This window comes from Hyperolius riggenbachi, chromosome 3 (genome assembly GCF_040937935.1).
Source record: "Hyperolius riggenbachi isolate aHypRig1 chromosome 3, aHypRig1.pri, whole genome shotgun sequence".
Classification (NCBI taxonomy): Eukaryota; Metazoa; Chordata; class Amphibia; order Anura; family Hyperoliidae; genus Hyperolius; species Hyperolius riggenbachi.
The window spans coordinates 442,757,375-442,775,852 of NC_090648.1; the positions used below are offsets into that span (position 1 = coordinate 442,757,375).

The following is an 18,478-nucleotide window of genomic DNA, read 5'->3' on the forward strand; positions in this document are numbered from 1 at the left end:
GTTCCGGCCAGCGCTAAGGGCTGGATCGGAGGCGGCTGACGTCAGGACGTCGGCTGACGTCCATGACGTCACTCCGCTCGTCGCTATGGCGACGAGGGAAGCAAAACAAGGAAGGCCGCTCATTGCAGCCTTCCTTGTTTATTCTGGGCGCCGGAGGCGATCGGAAGGACGCCTCCGGAGCGCCCTCTAGTGGGCTTTCATGCAGCCAACTTTCAGTTGGCTGCATGAAATAGTTTTTTTTTTTATTAAAAAAAAACCCTCCCGCAGCCTCCCTGGCGATCTTAATAGAACGCCAGGCAGGTTTTAAAGGTCTAAGATGATTAATCATTGGGGTAATACACTAGGCTTGTGTTTGGGGATAAGAAACACATCCTATAGACAAAATATAATTTAATTAACCTTTCTGAGTGTGAGCCACATAAGAATTTATATCTATTGTGAAGAAGGACAAAGTGCATCCTCCATCATAGTTTCAAGAAACTAGGAGAAGATTATGCACTAACAAAATAACTTTTTCTGGTCATAAGTACCAAAATGCATTAAAAAAATTAAATGAAGGCATCATTCAAGTATATGTGTGTGGTGAAGCTTGCTCATGCAGCCTTACCTTTTGGTAGGAATATATTATAGCACTCTGTTGATTTGCATTCTCTTCATTACTTGGGGTTTGAGAACTATTTGGAGTGAAAATAATTAAGTCATTTTTAGCCTGCTGTGAGCTTGAACAAACTCTATACTGAGTATGTTGGGAGTACATCCAGCTACCTCCAGTGTTGGAACAGACCTTGTAGCTTTCTTTTAAATCATTGACCTCATCTCGATATTTTTGCCATCTTAAAATAGTGAAGGCAATTAATGTAATGAGGAAAATGGTGGCGATTATGCAGATCGCAACAACCAAATAAATATTTGTGATAGAGAAATCATCAGTTTTGCTTTGTAACTCAAAATTGTCAAGTTTCATCTCCTCACCATGGTCCACCAAATAAACAATTACTTGAGTCAGTGCTGTCATGACTGGCTCTCCATGATCCTGAGCAACTACTATTAATCTGTATTCATCATTGTCAGAGTCTAAAAATGAACGTTTTAAACTGATTTCACCAGTTTGCTGAGATATGATGAAAGGATCTCTTCCTGATGGATCTCTAAAATTATAAGACAGGAGAGCATTATAACCAGAATCAAGATCCACTGCCTTAATTTTGGCTACTAAATATCCAGCTTGTGCAGATTTTGGGGTTTTAACGTTTGCATCAGAAAAAAGTGGGGCGAAATTTGGAGCATTGTCATTAATATCTTCAATGAAAATATTCAATGTCTGGTTAGAACTGAGGGAAGGTAGACCAGCATCAGTAGCTCTTATCTTACACTGGAAATATTTGACTTGTTCATGGTCGAATGATGCTAAGGCAAATATCTTTCCATTTTCTGGATTAATGGAGATATAGGAAGATATAGGAATACCATCAATGTTGCCATCAATGACTGAATAAGTGATGAAGGAATTCTGTCCAATATCTGAATCCAAAGCCAATGCTGTATAAATATGAGAGCCTGGTGGATTGTTTTCCTTAATGAAAACTGTGTCAGTTGGTTGAATAAATGTAGGTGCATTGTCATTTACATCACTTATTGTAACTATTAAAGTTTTGGAAACTGAAAAAGTTGGAGAACCTTCATCCTTTGCTGTAATAGTGACTTCATATTCATCTTTTGTTTCCCGATCTAATGATCCAACTACAATCAATGAAAAATCTCCCATAAATGCCGGAGTTATCTTAAATGGTGATTTTTCAGAAATATGACAGTGAATTTTTCCATTTGATCCAGAATCTTTGTCATGCACACTGATAATTGCAACAGTTGTCCCTTGCGTAGAATCCTCTGGAAGAGGCACTGACAGTGATGTAACAGTCATCTCAGGGGGGTTGTCATTGACATCAACAACAGTCACTAAAACTTTGCAATGTCCAACCATTGGGTTATCTCCATTGTCAACAGCATCCACTTGAATTTCATATATACTTGTCTTTTCAAAATCTATTTCACCTTTCACTCTTATTTCTCCAGTTTGCTTGTCAAGACTAAATACTTCAGTCACCTCTTTCAATACTGTGTCTCTAAATATATATGATATTTCCCCATTTTTTCCCTGGTCCAGATCTGTAGCATTTAACTTGAAAACTAAGCTTCCTTTAGGAGCATTTTCAATAACCTTGCATTGGTAAAATGGCTGATCAAATAAAGGGGCATTATCATTAAGATCTTCAACATTAATTATTATGTGAGTTGCTCCACTCAATCTTGGTTTACCTCCATCATAGGCAGTAAGTGTCAGATTGTGAACAGACTGTTTCTCTCTGTCTAGAGATTTTTTTAAAACAAGTTCTAAGGATCTGATCTGGCTCATATATTTTTGAAAATCTAATGAAAAATAATCACTGGCACTGAGTTCATAGTTAGTCACAGAATTTGTTCCCAGATCTGGATCATTAGCTCCATTTAGTGGAAAACGAGATCCTGCAGGAATTAGCTCTGATATCATTAAATTATTAAAATTAGAAGAAAACATTGGACTATTGTCATTTATATCTTCTATTTCTACATCAACACGATACATCTGCACAGGCTTGTCAACAATGACCTGCAGAGGAATAATACAGAATGGAGTATTGTGACACAGCTGTTCTCTGTCTATTGTCTCTTTAACAAACAAGATTCCATTCTGCAGATTCACCTGGAAATATTCCTTCTCATCTCTAGAGACTATTCGTAATATTCTGGAATTGATCTCACCTATGTCCAGTCCCAAATCCTGAGCAATTCTTCCAACAAAGGTGCCGTGGTTGGATTCTTCTGGGATGATATAATGCAGCTGGCACAAAACCACATCCCAGGACATTTGAAACAAAAGGAAATGAACCAACATGTATCTTACATGACAATCCTGCTCCCTGAGCATTTCTTGAATTCAGTGATGAGGAAGAAGGTATTTTCTTCAATAAAATAAAGCATTCACACCAGGAAAATATCCACAACATAGAGAGAGAAAAGCTATCATGGCCGAAATCAAGTCGTTCAGAAAGCTACAATGGTATTATGAATTCACATTACCCTGCTGCAATTTGTTGGTGTAGAGTGACATCTAGTGATTGACTTTTATATTACATCTAACAATAGTAAGCGTGTCTTTAGCATATTGAGTATTACATCATCTAAGGCATTACATCTTGTTAAAGCTAGATACATTATAAAAGGGATTAGTGTTATTTGTGTAGACATATCATTTTCAAATATACATATGAAAAAGCTGTAATGTAAGTCACATGTTTTCACTGAAAGTGCCATTGCATTTTTTTAATATACAGGCTGTGCCATTTCACACAACTAAGAACCATAAGTAAAAACAATTCTAAAATGATAATAAGGTTAAGGCACAAATCTATACAGCCGCATGTACCTGATACTGTGCTTTACAATTATATTTTTGCCATATACACACACATTATAAATACATCATGAATTAATAAAGGAGTTCAGGTGTATATGTGAAAATGATGATCCAGCAAGTATTTTTCAACTGGCCTTTGTTAACTCCAAAAACAAACTCAATTTCCGAGGAAATATAAACTGATATATTATAATATAGAACTGCTTTTAGACCTTGATGACTCAAATCTATGCCCTGTTTTTGTCTTATTATTTCTGCCAGGGCATAGATTTCAACGATCCCTGCTGTATGGTCTCATTGCTCTCACTGTTCGTGCCGCTGTTCACATGGCTGCACCCACTCGTTCTGCTGTCACGCTTACAGCAGCACTTCTGTATGTAGGTCAGGAGCTGATTTCTTTGTTCTATTGGCTCCTGACCCCTTGACTGCTGTGAGCCAATCACAGGAATCACTACATAATAGAAAGACGATGGCTCTGGTCTGGTATAAAAGTAGTTAAATAAAGCAGGATAAGAATTGAGTTATTGATTTTCTAACAATAAATAACTGTTTGTGGGTTCCACTACCTTAGGGTCAGAAACCTACAGATTGCTCAAAATGCATACATTTCAAAATTATAGATTGATAAATTAGAAGCCAGTCCATTTATTAAATGGCATTGACTGCATGTGATGGGCATGTTAAGAAGTAACAGGAGTTTTGGAGTAACCGTCACCAAAAGGTCATCTTGCAGCATTTAGTGATAGATTTATAGAACATGATAACAAAAAGGCGGGTTGTCAGCACTTTTTCTTATATGTTGCCATATTATATGCATTGTATTTTTTAATGCACCACTTCACTTCATATACTTTGAGCAAAACAATGATTCTGCTTTCCCTGTAAAGCTAAAAAATAAAAGTTGGTTTCATCTAAGGACAACTAATTTCCAATCAAATATAGTAAAATTAATTTCCATTTAACATTTTTTAATTGTATACACACACTAAAATAAACTGTCCCAACTCTTAGTAAATAGGTTTTAGCATTTCAGTACATATTTAGCATAAATGGCATGCTATCGGTTGCATTAGAACCAAATAAAATGCATCTAGATTAAGTATTGTCACAAAAAGTATCTAATATGTTTCTAAGCTACTAAGCTTGCACCCATTACTTTCTTTACATTACCTTTACAATTTATTTTGTAAATGTATAAATCTGCATTTTTTTGCAGAGTGATCATGCCTCACAGTTCTGCAATATAGTTCTTTGAAGAACTATTTAAACCTTAGAAGTCAATCACATTATAAGCTTTCTACTGGTTTCCATTATTCTGTGATTGACACTGGGAGCTTCTATTGACCTATTCTCTGATTTGATGAAACCAGTGTCTTGCTACAGACTGTGAAAGTATGAGAATGTTTATTATTCTTGTGCCTAGCTGTCTGTACATCCAGATATATAAAGTCCTTGCTGACCTTTCTGCAAAGCGAGATGTTTCATTAGTAATTTGTTTGCTAGAATATGTCTTAAAGGTGAACTCTAGATATATCTAGATATATACCTATCTAGATAGATCTTCTGCTAAAGCATCAGTTCTTAAGTGAAGAGGCTTTTACATTGAAAGAACCTCACAGATTCTTACAATTTACTCTGCAATATCAGTGGTTTTAGCATTTTATAAAAAATATTTCTAATGTCCACTTAAAGTACGATTGCATACGTGATAAACAATAATGCCTGCTGTTTGGATGATTGTTAATTTAAAAGCTGTGAAGAAAAAAATATTATTTTAAAAATTAGTCAGGAGATAATGTACATAGCAGGTATTTTTTTCTCTGTTGTCTAGTTACCATTATTGGTTTAGTAGTAGTATTAATATGCTTTTCATAATATTTAATTTAATGCTTTTTTCAAATTCAGTTTCACAGTAAATCTAGTCAGTATAAGTGAAATAACATTTATCTTGTTAGCAAGGAGAGAATCACCTTGTGAATATTCTTACATGGTGTTTAGTCTCCATAACTTTAAACCAGAAGCCAGTACTTTTCTTGGTTACCATTTATGCTTACTGCCTGTGCAATTAATCTGTATCTTGGGCTAGATTTTTAAAGAGGAGCTCTAACTAAAATAATGTTTAGCTTTCAACAAGCTGGGAAGAGTTAGAATTTCACTTTAAGTTTTATCAAATGATCAACCAATATAGATTTGTAGAATCTTTACATATACAGTATACGAACCCTTCACCAGTTTAACCAAAGGTAAAAAGTAAAACTGAATATTTATTTTCCTTATGTACTAATTTAAAGAGGATCTTTAATCCAGGATTGAACTTCATCCCAATCAGTACCCAATACCTTCTTTCCCATGAGAAATATTAACAGTATTTTAAAATAGATCTTCAGAGGAGTCTGTATATCTTATGTTGTGGTGAAACCCCTCCCCCAGTGCGATGTCACAACCATGGCCCTGACAGTTTGCTGTCTGTGAACCTTGTTACTGTTTCCAACTGCAACGCAAGCAGCATCTCCCTCTCTGTATAGAACTCTCAGTAAATTAAAATTCCATACAGATGACCTGACAGAACTAAAGGTGTCATCAGCAGTGATTTCATAATGTTAATCAGGGAGAGGAAAGATTTTACATTGGGCAAACACTGACTAAATAATTTATAAATGAATATTGTAAACAATAAGCAATTTTCTTCATTATGCTAATTTTATTACAGTTCCTCTTAAAATGTAAACTGTTAGAGGTATTTAAATTACCCTTCACCAGTTTACTACTGCAGTCTCAAAACAAAGATGCTTTCTTTACACTTAACTCCTACCAATTTCATGATAACTTCATCTTCATTATCTAGAGCCCTTAATGTATGCTTGGACTGCCCACTCACAATGACATACACATACATACATACTTCCTCTCTATTTACTTAAAGTATCCTTCATGTCCTTTATTTAAACATTATAAACCGGTGTAGTGCAGCAAAACATGACATTAATAAGTTAACATTATAAAGATATGTCAGACAACTCATATGTACAGGGTTACAGTTATGGTTGAAGAAGGCCTGATACAAAAAAGAGCTTAATATACTAAGTGGGCATACCCTAATAATGGGTAATAGTATACAATATATAAAGACTGACTGTGATATCAATGATTCTTACCTTCCCCGCACAGCACACAAGGGAATTTAATCAGTATACTGAAATAACTGTTTGTGAATCCCCATCAATTTTGCAGGCCCAGCCTATGTCGTGCACCCTTCTTTTAACCCTCTTGATGAATTTAAAAACATTAGTTCCTTAAAATTATTATTTTTTTAGTTATTAACATACAACACATATACACTATGTGAATAAGCCAGAATACAAGCCATGAATATTTTTGTCAAGGTGAGTTAACCTAAAACGTATAAAATCCAAAGGGTCAAGTAAGGAATTGACATCTTCAGAAGAACACAAAAAGCAGGCATCTTTATGGGGTTTTTATTTGTTTTTTACAACTGAGATCAGGGTTATGAAAACGAGACTCACCCGTGGAGTACATATCTTCTGTTCTCGCTGTATGCATTTTTGGCACAGGGAGAAGCCTAAAAATTCCTCTCCCTGCCCTAGGTAACCTCGTTGCAATAGCCGCCGCCCAAATTGGTGCATCACTTGTGTTGAGCAGGCACCAAAATGACCTGTCTCACACCCTATGTAATGTAATACTATAGTAATATAAAAGGTTCACACTGTACATTTGTAACTTTTGAATATCTTGTTCATTTTGTTTCAGTCTCAAATAAATACATTAATTTACTTTTTTTGTAATCAACTTTTATAAACGATCTTACCTGATATGAAGAATTTGGTCTCTGATTTTGTTGATAAGCAGCTTCATTATTTGGTTGTTGAGAATTACTCGGGGTAAAAACAATCAAGTCATTCTTTGCTGGGACTGAGTTTGAACATACTCTGTACTGCGTATGCTGAGAATACAACCAGCTTCCTCCAGTGTTGGAGCAAATCTTGTAATTTTCTTTCAATTCATTGACCTCATCTCTATATTTTTGCCATTTTAAAACAGTGAAGGCAATTAAGGTTATAAGAAATATACTTGAAATTACGCAAATGGCAACAACTAAGTAAACATTTGTGTTAGAAAATTCTTCATCTTTGCTTTTCAGTTGTTCATCAACAAACTTGATTTCTTCACCCGATTCTACTAAATAGATAACAATTTGTGTAATTGCTGTCATAAATGGATCTCCGTGGTCCCGAGCCTCTACAACTAGCTGATATTCTTCAATGTCTGACTCTGAAAATGCACGCTTCAGACTTATTTCTCCATTTTGTTCTGAAATAAGAAATGGTGTTTTTACTGAGGGTTCCATAAATGAATAGGAAATCCAAGCATTATATCCAGAATCTACATCCAGAGCCTTCACTTTGGTAATTAGATGTCCAGGCTGAGTTGATTTGGGTGTTTTAACTGAAACTGGAAAGCTGGAAAAGGGAAACATTGGTGCATTGTCATTAATGTCCTCAATAAAAATATTTAATGTTAAATTAGTGCTAAGTGGAGGTAGACCAGCATCTGAGGCCATTATGTGGCACTGGAAATATTTGACTTGTTCATGGTCAAATGACACCAATGCAAATACCTTCCCATTTTCTGGATTGACAGAGATGTAGGAAGATACGGGAATTCTATCAATAGTACTGTCAATGACTGAGTATGTGATGAAAGCATTTTGGCCAATATCTGGGTCAAAGGCTGACGCAGTATATATTTGAGATCCTGGCGGGTTATTTTCCTTGATGAATATGGTATCAGCCAGTAGCTGAAATTGTGGAGCATTGTCATTTACATCACTTATGGGAATTTGTATGGTTTTTGAATTGGAAAGAATTGGAAAACCTTCATCTCTTACAGTGATTACAACTTCATATTGATCTTTCACTTCTCGATCTAGTGGATGATTCACAGTAAGTGAAAAGTCTCCTGTAAATGCTGGATGTATTTTGAAGGTGGAATGGTCAGAGATGTGGCATTGCACTTTGCCATTGGATCCAGAATCTCTGTCATGGACACTGATTACAGCGACTATTGCTCCTTGCGGGGAATCCTCAGGAACAGGAACTGATAATGATGTCACTGTCATTTCAGGATGATTATCATTTATGTCAACAACAGATACCAGAACTTTACAGTGCCCAATCATTGGATGCTTCCCATGATCAACAGCATTGACCTGGATTTCGAACATTTTATTTTTTTCAAAATCTATTTCACCATTCACTCTGATTTCTCCTGTATGTTTATTTAAACTAAAGATTTTGATTACATCTTCTGTTGCCATGTTGCTAAATTCATAAACAATTTCAGCATTTTTTCCATTATCTAAATCAGTTGCATTTAACCTGAACACTATAGACCCCATAGGAGCATTTTCAGTAACACTGCACTGATAAAATGGTTGATCAAATGAGGGAGCATTATCATTCACATCCTCAACATAAATTACTATTTCAGATGTACCACTTAGTCTGGGCTTGCCTCCATCATAGGCTGTAAGTGTCAGATTATGTATAGACTGTCTCTCTCTGTCTAGAGATTTTTTCAGCACAAGCTCCAGTGATCTAATCTGGTTCATGTACTTTTGAAAATCTAATGTAAAATAATCACTTGCACTGAGTTCATAATGTGTGATAGAATTTGTCCCAAGGTCTGGATCAGCAGCTCCTTTAAGTGGAAAATGAGATCCTGCAGGTCTAAGCTCTGATATCAGTAGATTAGTCACAGTGGAGGGGAAGTTTGGGCTATTGTCATTTATATCTTCTATTTTAATGTCTACACGATAAATCTGCACAGGCTTATCTACAATGACTTGTAGAGGGATAATACAGAAGGGTGTATCTGGGCAAATCAATTCCCTGTCTATTGTCTCTGTAACAAACAGGATTCCATTCTGCAGATTCACCTGGAAATATTCCTTCTCATCTCTAGAGACAACACGTAACAATCTGGAATTGATCTCACCTATGTCCAGTCCCAGATCCTGAGCAATTCTTCCAACAAAGGTGCCGTGTTTGGATTCCTCTGGAATGATATAATGCAGCTGACTGAAGACCACATCCCAAGAAATTTGCAGCAGTAAAAAATGAACCAGTACATTCCCTGCTTGGATATCCAGTTTCTTGATCATATCTTAAATTTATTGAGGTGGAAAATAGTGATTTGTTCAAAAGATGAAGCATTAATATCAGGAAAAAATCCAAAAACCAGGGAGAAAATATGTCATGCCGAAACCCTTGCAGAAAGATGTTTTGCAGTATACAGAGGCTATGCATTTACATTACCCTTTTGCAATAAGTTGGTGGATAGTGACATCTAGTGTCTTATTTTTATATTGCATCTTATGTAAACTAAATGTAAGGTTTCCTTATATTTTTAATAACTCTGATCTATTTAAGTAGGTTTTAATTGTACAATAGTATATTTTTGTTTTGTTTAAGAGCGATTGCATGATAACTGGCATTTCACCCGCTTGTTAAAATGTTGACATAGTAAAAATGTAAGACTTTGGCCTTTATTCAGTTCATTTTTTCTCTTAAGTTTTCTCATATGATATAATTTTACATCTTCTGTTTAAAATAACTTTTTAACACTCTGCGATTGAAAAAGTACTTAAACCCATGTGGAAAAGTATGGTCAAAATGATTCTGAGTATTTTCTTGCTTGCTGTCACTGAGGCCTTATATTGGCAAGGTGAGAAATTATACCCTTGGTGAAAAGTTAGGGAAAAAATTTTATTGACCTGTTGTTATAAAGCTAATGGCATTATTTCTTGTATTTAAAAATGTAACACCAAAAAGCATTATTATTAGCATTATGCATTTTCACCACTGAGCCACCATAGTGAAACCAGTGTATGTGAATTACATAAGCTGGGTTATTACAGTATAGTTGCCCCTGTAGAGAATTTTGTTGTAATAAACAAGTAAAGAGTCAGTTGTTGATGTTGACATGTTGGAAGCAGAAATTTGCACAATGATAAGGTTCTTTACAAGAATAGTCAATGAGTATCTCCAAAATGTTGAATCATTTGGGGTGTTTTCAGTATGCAGTGGTTAGTAGATACCAAAAGATATCCAAGGAAGTATAGGTCAGGTCTGATGAAGGGGACATCCCTGAAACATGTTGTGACCCAGTGTGACTTCACTGCTAGGCAAAAGGACAGTGTGGAGGTTAGAAAGCAGTCTGAGCCTAGAGGGAATTTTGAGTCACGCAGAGCCGCTGGCCATGGCAAGCGTTCCAATGACTGAGCTCATTTACACGCAGGTCTCCACCTTATACAGGGTATGTTGCTAATAGTATGTGTCATTTCACAAATGAATTGGATAATCTGCCATTGTGGCATGCTATTTTTTTTATGTTTCTGCAGCTTTCTGCCATCGTTATAGCGCTTCCGCCAGGCTGTCGAGTATAAAGAGCTGGGAGGTTGTCCCAGCAGATTCTTTATTTATTGTGTACTTCCAAGCCCGACAGGCTGATTATGGTGATTTTAGAGGCAGCATGGTTGTAAGCTATATTTAGCGCTGGTTTCAGTGTTTTACATATCATGAAATGGTGGAAAGTTTCACATAGACACACAGAACACAGAACAGCAGCAAAAAATTCAACAGGTGCAGTATGCTCCTATTACATTATCCAATATAATAGAAAAAAGCTGGATGCTGAACATAATCTCAACAAAAAACACATTTCAGTTGTTATTCACTGAAACACCCTGACCAGTGCCATGTCATTACTCAAATTACTCTACCATTATTTGCCACTCCCTAGCGAAAATTGATCCGCTCCAAATTACTAATTAATTTTGCACTGTAGTGTTAGCTTCCTCCTATGCCATTGTGTACACTATTCCACTTCAATAAAGATGTAAAGTAGTTGTAAACAATTTCTCCCATCACACTGTTTTGGATAAGATGCAGTGCACAGTGATTTCTACCATCTTCATAGAAAATTGTCACTAAGTTTGAAGCTTAATTTAATTCAAAATCAGCATTTCAATTTGTTGTAGTTGACAAATGTATCCACTTCTTGTGTATAGGAATGTTAGAGAATCTTTGCCCACCCTTTGTAATTCTTGCTGAACATTTTTTACTACAAAGGTTTTCGGTTGCTGATGTCTCAACTAAAATGTGTAATTAAGCAGCAGCAAGAACTTCAAATGTAATATCACACTATTCTGGTTCTTTTCTCTTTTTTCAGTTTTTTTTTAAAGATTTGTATTTCTTTTGTTCAAATTAATTATTTTTCAGGCATTACTGCTCTAGTGGTAAAAAGCATCCTAACCACAGTATATTCACACTATTACTTCTTCTTCTTTTTTTCTCTCCTTACCTGATTTTCTGTCTGTATTTTTTTTTTCTTGTTTTGTGTTTTTTCCCCTACCTGGGCATTATCATGTTACATGTTTATGTGACCAATACTATACACAGAGCAAGAAAAAAAATCACATTGCTCTTTGTCATCTAAGCAATCTAAACCTTTGAAGCTAAGCAGTTTATTATCAAACCTTTGTTTGTACAAATCCACCCTCATGGATGTAGAGTAAAGAAGAAATGGCCATAAAAACATTGTAGCTATCGACATAGGATCCTGGTTAATTCAAATCTGCATTGCTGTGTATTCAGTCTTTTTATTGTTTGAATTTTCTTTTATCTGGCACAAAGTACACATATCATATTGACTATATAAGCTAAATACATACCTAATTTTGATAATTGGGTACAACACTTAGAACAGTGGAAAATGTTTACAGGAGTAGTCAGCATGTTAAACATTCTTTAGGACTGCAGCGTACATTATTCAAAAGGTTACAAAACATTCATCAGGGGCTGTGGCTGGATAGTGTACTGGTTAATGGCTCTGTCTCTGACACAGGGGGCCTAAGTTTGAATCTCACCTCTTCCTGTTCAGTAAGCCAGCACCTATTCAGTCAGAGTCCTTGGGCTAGACTCCCTAACACTGCTACAACCTACTGAGTGCACCTTACTGGCTGCAGCTCAAGCCTGTTCGAGTCCGTCAGGAGAAAAGGGCAATAAAAATTGTATTTGTCTTATATTTTTGGAATCTCTTTGCAGTGTTTGCAGTGGAATGGTGTGTACAATGCAACATAAAGTATGGGACTATACAGTAAAAACATTACACCAACATTCAAATATGGTGATGGTAGTGTGATAAAGTTGACATGCTTAGTTTCTTCATAACCTAGAAAACTTTCAAATATTAAAGGAACTATGAATTCATCAAGTTGCCAAGACAATGGAAAAAAAGTCATTCATAGTGCAATCTACTCTTGGAGAAATATATCATGTATATGTACAATATATGTTTAGATGTATTTCAATGTTCCAATTTCTTGTGCTAGTGGTCCTTTAAAGCAGACTATAACCCTGCATTTCAACTTTGCTCTAAAACATTATTTACAGCATATTATATGCAACCAGCATTTTTTTTTACTAGACCAGCATTGGAAGGGTTACACACAGAGGTTTAAAGTTTCATGGAGAGAACTGCTCCCCGCAGCCGAAGTGTAGATAGATACATTTAACTTAACAGGATGTAACAAGTGAGGAATGTTACACACTCTTTGGCTGTCCTCCAGCTCCTGCACAGTGAGAGAGTGAGTCACATTCCACAATTGTTACATTTTGTTTACTTAAATGTATCTATCTAAACTTCGGATGCGTCTCCATTTCTATCCAAGGAACTTTAAAGCTCAGTGTGTAACCCTTCCAATGCTGGTCTAGTAAAAAAAAATGCTGGTTGCATATAATATGCTGTAAATAATGTTTTAGAGCAAAGTTAAAATGCAGGGTTATATTCCGCTTTAAGCAATGTTATCTATTATGTTATCTTGGTTACAGCTCCTTTTTAAAGGGAACCTGTGTTTATATCTTGCGAATCAATTCACACATGTGAAAACATTGCCCATGATTACTCAATGTTTGGCTTCAATTCAGTCTTCATTTAATCCTACATTTCTGTTTTTATGTTTGTCAAGCATCTGAGTCACACATTGTGCACTTCCCATCTGGCCATCTGTCATCTTCTCTAGTCATGCTATACTGGTGACAGGATCAGTGAACAATAGTCTTTCATTACATTAGTATTGTTTTTCCTATAAAAGAGATAAAACTGAAAACCACTTTTTTTTACTTGATGTCGATAGCAACCAGTCATATTTTTGTAATCAGCCCTGTAAAATGACAGTGGAAGCAGGACAAATATTTCAGGTGGGCCTACAGCCATTGTTCTCACATACAAGAGATGCAAATGCAGGTGACACACTTCCTGTACTCATACTTACCAACGAGAGACTGAAAACATAAATTACTAAATTTACAGACCACAAGTATGAAAATAGATAGAAGAAATGTCCTTATTACCACTTATATCACTACATGCATTCACCTTATTCTGCATATTCTGAGAAAGGTGTGCTATAAATACAAACCTGTTTATGTATTTTTATCATTTTATGTAAAATAGTTTAATAGTATATAATTATGTAATAATCTACTAAATTCTTACAGTCATGCTTATAACCTTGAATGTACTTATCAAGTTAACACAATGTACAGTATGCTGTTTATCATAATCACATGTAGTATCTAGGGAGAATTACATGTTTGTGAGCCAGCAGTGAGAGAGCTCGGGGCCCCGTGGCCCCCCTCTTGCATAGGGGCATTGGGAAGCCTCCCCGTGGTGCTCCTGGATAGTTCTAATGTAGCATGAACTAATTCCCGCAGGCCAACCGCTTTGCGGTATTGGTTTTTGACCCTGCATGATTTGGCATGCGAAAGCAAATGCATATTTGCATGAGCATTGCCTCGTGAATAGCCAATAAGGCCAAATTTGCTAAGCCAGATATGTCAGGTGTTCACTTGGTGTTTAATGCATACATTAAACTCTCTGTGGAAACAATGTACAGTATGCTGTTTATCATAATCACATATAGTATCTAGGGAGAATTACATGTTTGTGAGTTAGTGTCAAAACTATGTACTCTATAAAGAACTAGAGAAGATGCCAGCACTATATAAATGCAAAATAAATAAAAAAACTAAAAGTGAGTCCATTAAATCTGTACATAAATTAAAATGAGAGAACTCAGTCATAAACTTACACAAGCCAAATAGAAGAGCATTGACTAATAATAAAATATTCACCGTCTCAGGGATTGAATAATAGTTTTATGTGGGATCTCAGTGCCATTTTATGTAAATATTACTTGTCATTTACAAAATATTCACATACATTTATTTAGACTCAGAAAGTTGAATCATGCTAGAAAATGAAAATTACTAGTTCCCGAGCAATTAGCCAGCAGCTGTGTTAATCAGTTAGCTGGCAGGTATTTGATTGACAGCTAAAAACTTTCATTTGCTAGTAAAGCTTCCACTTTCTGGGTGACCAGGAATTTGAAGAGATTGTTAGGAGAATTTTCAATCACCCCTAGTGTGCAAAACAACAAGGCATCTTATCACAAAAAGCCACATTGTAATATTAATTTTCCAGAAGCAGTTTTTATTTTTTTTATTTTTATCATCTACATGTTGTCTGGAAATGTATAAAAAACATTTTTTAACTATCGTTGCAATTTGTCCCAAACATGTTATTAACAATGAGTATGTGGGTACAAAACATGACAAACTGAACCTGCACGTTGCTGCATGTGGGCTTTGGCACAGAGTGCTAACTCCCCTATGGTGCTGCCTCTCATGGATGTGCTGCATGCTGCTCTCCATCTTCCTGACTCCTCTGCTTTCACAACAGTAAGTTTGGCTGTGAAGGCAGAAGTGTTGTGAAGATGGAGAGTAGTGTGCAGTGCATTGGCAAAAGGAGGCAACATAGGCGAGTTAACCCTCTCTACTGCAGCCCATGCCACCAAAACGCAGGCTCAGTTTTGTTGCGGGTGAACATGAATTTTGTACTTGCCATCCCTAGACATTATAAAGAAATAAAAAATAAAATGATTTATAGTTTTGATATGCCTTACCTGAAAGTAAGAATTTGGCCTTACAATATGTTGATTTACTTGATCTTCATTACTGGGATTTTGGGAGTTACCTGGGGTGAAGACAATTAAGTCATTCTTGGCTTGTGAGTTTGCACAAACTCTATACTGAGTATGTTGGGAATACATCCAGCTACCGCCAGTATTGGAACATATGTTGTAACTTTCTTTCAAGTCATTAACTTCCTCTTTGTATTTTTGCCATGTTAAAACAGTGAAGGTGATTAAGGTGATAAGAAATATAGTTGAAATTATGCAAATGGCAACAACTAAGTAAACATTGGTGTCTGAAAATTCTTCATTGTTGCCTTTAGATTCCGAAGTGTCAATCTTTATATCTTCATTTGAATCCACAAAGGAGATAAAAATGTGTGTTACAGTTGTCATTATTGGTTTTCCATGGTCTTCTGCTACTATGGCTAGTGTGTATTCTTCTGCATCTGAATCTGTAAATGTACGTTTTAGACTGATATCTCCTGTTTGTTCAGAAATAACAAAGGGTGTTTTTAGAGAAATATCTTTAAAATTATATGACACCCATGCATTGTACCCAGAATCTATATCTATAGCTTTAATTTTAGCTACAAGATTTCCTGGTTGTGCTGATTTAGGAATTTTTATCATTATATCAGAATACGAGGTAGGAAATGTAGGTGCGTTGTCATTAATATCTTCAATAAAAACATTTAGCGTTAGATTAGAGCTGAGTGGTGGAAAGCCAGCATCAGTAGCTTTTATATGACATTGGAAGTAATTGAGTTGTTCATGGTCAAATGATGCTAAAGTAAACAGTTTTCCATTCTCAGGATTGATAGAGATATAGGAAGAGACAGGGATCCCATCAATAACTTTGTCCATAAGTGCATATGTGATGAAGGAATTCTGACCAATATCTGGGTCAGAAGCTGAAGCTGTGTAAATATGAGATCCTGGGGGGTTGTTTTCCTTGATAAAGATGGTGTCAACTTGTTGGTGGAATTGTGGAGCATTGTCATTTACATCACTTATGGGGACTCTGAGGGTCTTTGAAACGGACAAAGGAGAGGAGCCTTCATCGACTGCTGAAATGACAATTTCATATGCGTCTTGTCTTTCTCGATCTAATGGTTGATTCAGTGTCAGTGAAAAATCCCCACTGTAGGCCGGGCTGATTTTGAAAGGTGCATCAGAAAAAGTTCGACAATTTACTTTTCCATTTGCTCCAGAATCTTTGTCACGTACTGCAATAATGGCTACTGTTGTTCCTACTGGAGAATCTTCAGGAACCGGAACTGACAAAGATGTGACTGTCATTTCAGGAGGATTATCATTTACATCAAAAACAGTCACTAGGACTTTACAGTGTCCTACCATGGGATGCTCCCCATTATCGCTAGCATCAACCTGAATTTCATACAGTTTAGTTTTTTCATAATCTATCTCACCATTTACTCTGATTTCTCCAGTATGCGTATCTAAGCTAAAAGTCTTGCTTACTTCCCCTGTGACCATGTTGCTAAATTTATAAACTATTTCAGCATTTTTTCCCTGATCTAAATCTGTAGCATTTAACTTAAACACTAAGGACCCCTTTGGGGCATTTTCAGTCACACTGCACTGATAAAATGGTTGATCAAATGATGGAGCATTATCATTAACATCTTCAACATGAATTATAATTTTAGTTGCACCACTTAGTCTTGGTTTGCCTCCATCATAGGCTGTAAGTGTAAGATTATGAACAGCCTGTTTTTCTCTGTCTAAAGCTTTTTTAAGCACAAGCTCAAGTGATCTGATCTGGTGCATGTATTTCTGAAAATCTAATGCAAAAAAATCACTGGAACTGAGCTCATAATTAATTATAGAATTGGTTCCAAGATCTGGATCAGCTGCTCCTTTTATTGGAAAACGAGATCCTGCAGGTCTGAGCTCTGATATCTCTAAGCTATAAATCCTGGAGGTAAAAGCTGGACTATTATCATTAATATCTTCTATTTCAATATCTACACGATACATCTGCACAGGCTTATCTACAATAACCTGCAGAGGAATAATACAGAAGGGTGTATCTGGACAAAGCACTTCTCTGTCTATTGTCTCCTTAATAAACAAGATTCCATTCTGCAGGTTTACTTGGAAATATTCTTTTTCATCCACAGAGACAACACGTAACATTCTGGAATTAATCTCACCTATGTCCAGTCCCAGATCCTGAGCAATTCTTCCAACAAACGTGCCATGTTTGGATTCCTCGGGAATAATATAATGCAGCTGACTGAAGACCACATCCCAGGATAAGTGAAGCAGACAGAAATAGACCAACCTGATCTTTGCTTGATAATCCACATTACTACTAAACATTTCTTAAAATCTCTGGACCTGAAGATGATAATTTCTCCAGTATAAAAGGCATCCGATCTCAGTGAATTTCCATAGCAAGGGAAAAAATATCTGTCATGGCTGAAAGTCCTGCTTCACAGTGTGTGTCTCATCATTTTCTCCGAAATAATGTCATAAGTTGGTGCACAGTGTCATCTAGTGCTCGATTTCAGAATTGCAACATAGCAACTTAAATATGAGTAATTCCTTCTAAATGTATTAGCTTTATGCTTTGTTCATGTATTCATTTTAACTAATAAATTAGCTCATGTAATTAATAAAATACATTTCTACACAAAACATAATGGAGGTCTGTTTGTCCTTCATTAAATTAAAAATAAAATGCAGAGTAATATAATTTCAAATTAAATTTAGAACAATTCAACTATTGGTAAGCAATAATGATTGAATCTGATTAAATCTTATGAAAAAAACGACATGCCTTTAATTTTATAAATGTATGTACTTACTAGCAAAATTCACAAAGGAATCATTGTATAGTTCATAATAGCCCATGTTTGTAGCAAACACTTAATCATCCTAAAGTGACACTGAAGTGAAAAAAATATATATAATGAATTGTATGTGTAGTACGGATGATT

At 35.8% G+C, this 18,478-nt stretch overlaps 1 protein-coding gene across 3 annotated transcripts in view; it reads right to left on the reverse strand.

Annotated features, from left to right (window-relative positions):
• The window catches only part of LOC137564209 (protocadherin alpha-C2-like), a 362,151-nt gene extending 344,163 nt beyond the window's left edge, over positions 1-17,988 (reverse strand). For 2 of the 3 annotated variants that reach the window (XM_068277787.1, XM_068277793.1), the window contains exon 1: positions 15,501-17,988. In XM_068277787.1, coding sequence (XP_068133888.1) covers positions 15,501-17,858 — 2,358 coding nt within the window. In that variant the 5' untranslated portion in view covers positions 17,859-17,988. Of the gene's footprint in view, positions 1-607; positions 3,069-15,500 lie in introns of those variants that run through there. The other variant, XM_068277788.1, reaches the window with a different exon arrangement.
• Between the last annotated feature and the right edge of the window lie 490 nt (positions 17,989-18,478).